Genomic DNA, 1,971 nt, shown 5'->3' with positions numbered 1-1,971 from the left:
ATATTCCCATGTTGTACCTTTCATCCCTGTGATTTATGCGTTCTACAACTGGGAGCTTGCACATCCTTCTATCCTTCAGATGGTACCCTTAAAGCTATAAATTCAAATGTGTGTGAGAGGGTGAAAAGTAATGTGGAAATGGGAAACAAAAATGAAAAGGATTTCAGTCACGCCTCATGTCCTAAGAGAAGCCATCCTGGAATTCTCTTCCGGGGTTAGGAGCCCTGTTCTGCTCTCACGGCATCCTTCTCTTTCACCTACTATGGCATCAAACACACCCCATGGTGATCCGCCATCTCCCCACCCAGTCTGCCCCACCTTGAAGTAAGTAGCAGGGCTTGTTTATCTTTATATGCCCTCTAGATAGCAGCTTTGCAATAAAGGCTTACCAAATGTCAATAATTGCCTTTGTCTTATCAAAGCACAAGTTCCTTACAGATAGGAAATGCAGCTTTGTGACACTTCATAGGCACAATATTTTAGTTGATTAAGGTGAACATTTCATCTAATGGCCTTTATTGTCTTACAACTCATTCAAGTGATGTGTCACGGACAAGTACTCTACAGTCACACCAAAGAGCTCCTCATACCGACTCAAGGAGAATATTCCTCAGACTGACTGTTTTATAGAAAGTGCTTGGCTGAGTTAGGGGCTTACTTTCAAGAGTTTGAGGCTTTTGAACACATTCTAAGTTGCTCTATTTTCTATAAGGGCCCTTGGTCAATTTTCAAAGAGGCAATATCACATAGCAATTGCGAACTCAAGACACTCAAGAGACAGGCTGCCAGATTCGTATTCCAGCTCCTCCACTTACTATCTGGTGACCTAAGGAGAGTAACAGAACTGCTCTGTGCCTCAATTTTACCATCTGTAAAATGGGGATGGAGGTAGTTGTGAGAATTAACTACAACTGGCAATTTTTTTAAGCACTTAAAACAGTGCCTGGCACATAGTATGACATATAAATTAAATAAAAATTAACTACTGTTATATTTTGCTGTCCCCCAAACCATTGATTACTTTAATCAAAATTACAACATCCACAACATATTTAGATCCTTCCTCAAAGCATTACTGCTCTCTTTATTTGATATTTTGTGCCAATTTTGGTAAAAGATATTTTATTATAAAAGTAAGCAAATACGGGTGACTTTGGACGTCCGTTCATGCTAGGTGCAGGGACTACTTAGTGCGGGGCCTCGCAGTTTTGATCGTTTCTTCTCCCGGAGCCGAGGCCTCTGCTGCAGTCATGTTACGCCAGGTCTTCAGTCAGGCCAAGAAGCATCCGAGCTTGATCCCCCTCTTCATATTTATTGGAGCGGGAGGTACTGGAGCAGCACTATATGTCTTGCCCCTGGCGTTGTTCAAGCCAGATGTCAGTTGTGATAGGAAGAATAACCCAGAGCCTTGGAACAAACTGGGTCCTAATGATCAATACAAGTTCTACTCAGTGAATGTAAATTATAGCAAACTGAAGAAAGAAGGTCCAGACTTCTAAATGAAACGTTTCACTATAAAGCTGCTTAGAATGAAGGTTCTCCAGAAGCCATCCGCGCAATTTTCCACTTATCCAGGAAATAGTTCCCCTCTGAATGCACGAAGTCATGTTGATGTATTGTGTTGGGGTTTACGCGAATAAATATCTGAAACTTGAAAAAAAAAAAAAAAGCAAATATGCTAAAAATTGAGAAGAAAATATGCACATATTATTACTTAATTTATCATAAAAATAGCTATAATAACTTCCTGAATTCATCCTATAAAATTTCATGCATTTAGCTGAAGACAGTAAGAGGTATTGAGGAAAGTGCTTATCTTCTGTCTTCATTGTTTCCTAAGAAGTTACTAAACCTGAGGTCATTATTTTTTATACAAAAGAGAATCTCTCATACTTCTGGAAAATTTCAAAACACTGCCAACATGTTTTCTGATCATCCCTACTTCCTGTGGTGGGGTTTAAAAACCACGCC

At 39.8% G+C, this 1,971-nt stretch overlaps 1 protein-coding gene across 1 annotated transcript; it reads left to right on the top strand.

Moving 5' to 3' along the window:
- The first annotated feature begins 1,151 nt into the window (after positions 1-1,151).
- LOC131518164 (cytochrome c oxidase subunit NDUFA4-like) lies at positions 1,152-1,621 on the top strand. The gene has a single exon (XM_058740757.1). It carries the CDS (start codon positions 1,251-1,253, stop codon positions 1,497-1,499), a length of 249 nt encoding a protein of 82 aa, XP_058596740.1. The 5' UTR covers positions 1,152-1,250; the 3' UTR covers positions 1,500-1,621.
- The last annotated feature ends 350 nt before the right edge of the window (positions 1,622-1,971 follow it).

Source organism: Neofelis nebulosa, chromosome 7, assembly GCF_028018385.1.
Source record: "Neofelis nebulosa isolate mNeoNeb1 chromosome 7, mNeoNeb1.pri, whole genome shotgun sequence".
NCBI lineage: Eukaryota > Metazoa > Chordata > Mammalia > Carnivora > Felidae > Neofelis > Neofelis nebulosa.
Note: the sequence above shows the minus strand (reverse complement) of the source record. Positions and strands in the feature narration are given on the sequence as shown.

Bases quoted from the DNA above. Each gene is read 5' to 3' on its own strand.
- LOC131518164 (XM_058740757.1), top strand. From the start codon at position 1,251: ATGTTACGCCAGGTCTTCAGTCAGGCCAAGAAGCATCCGAGCTTGATC.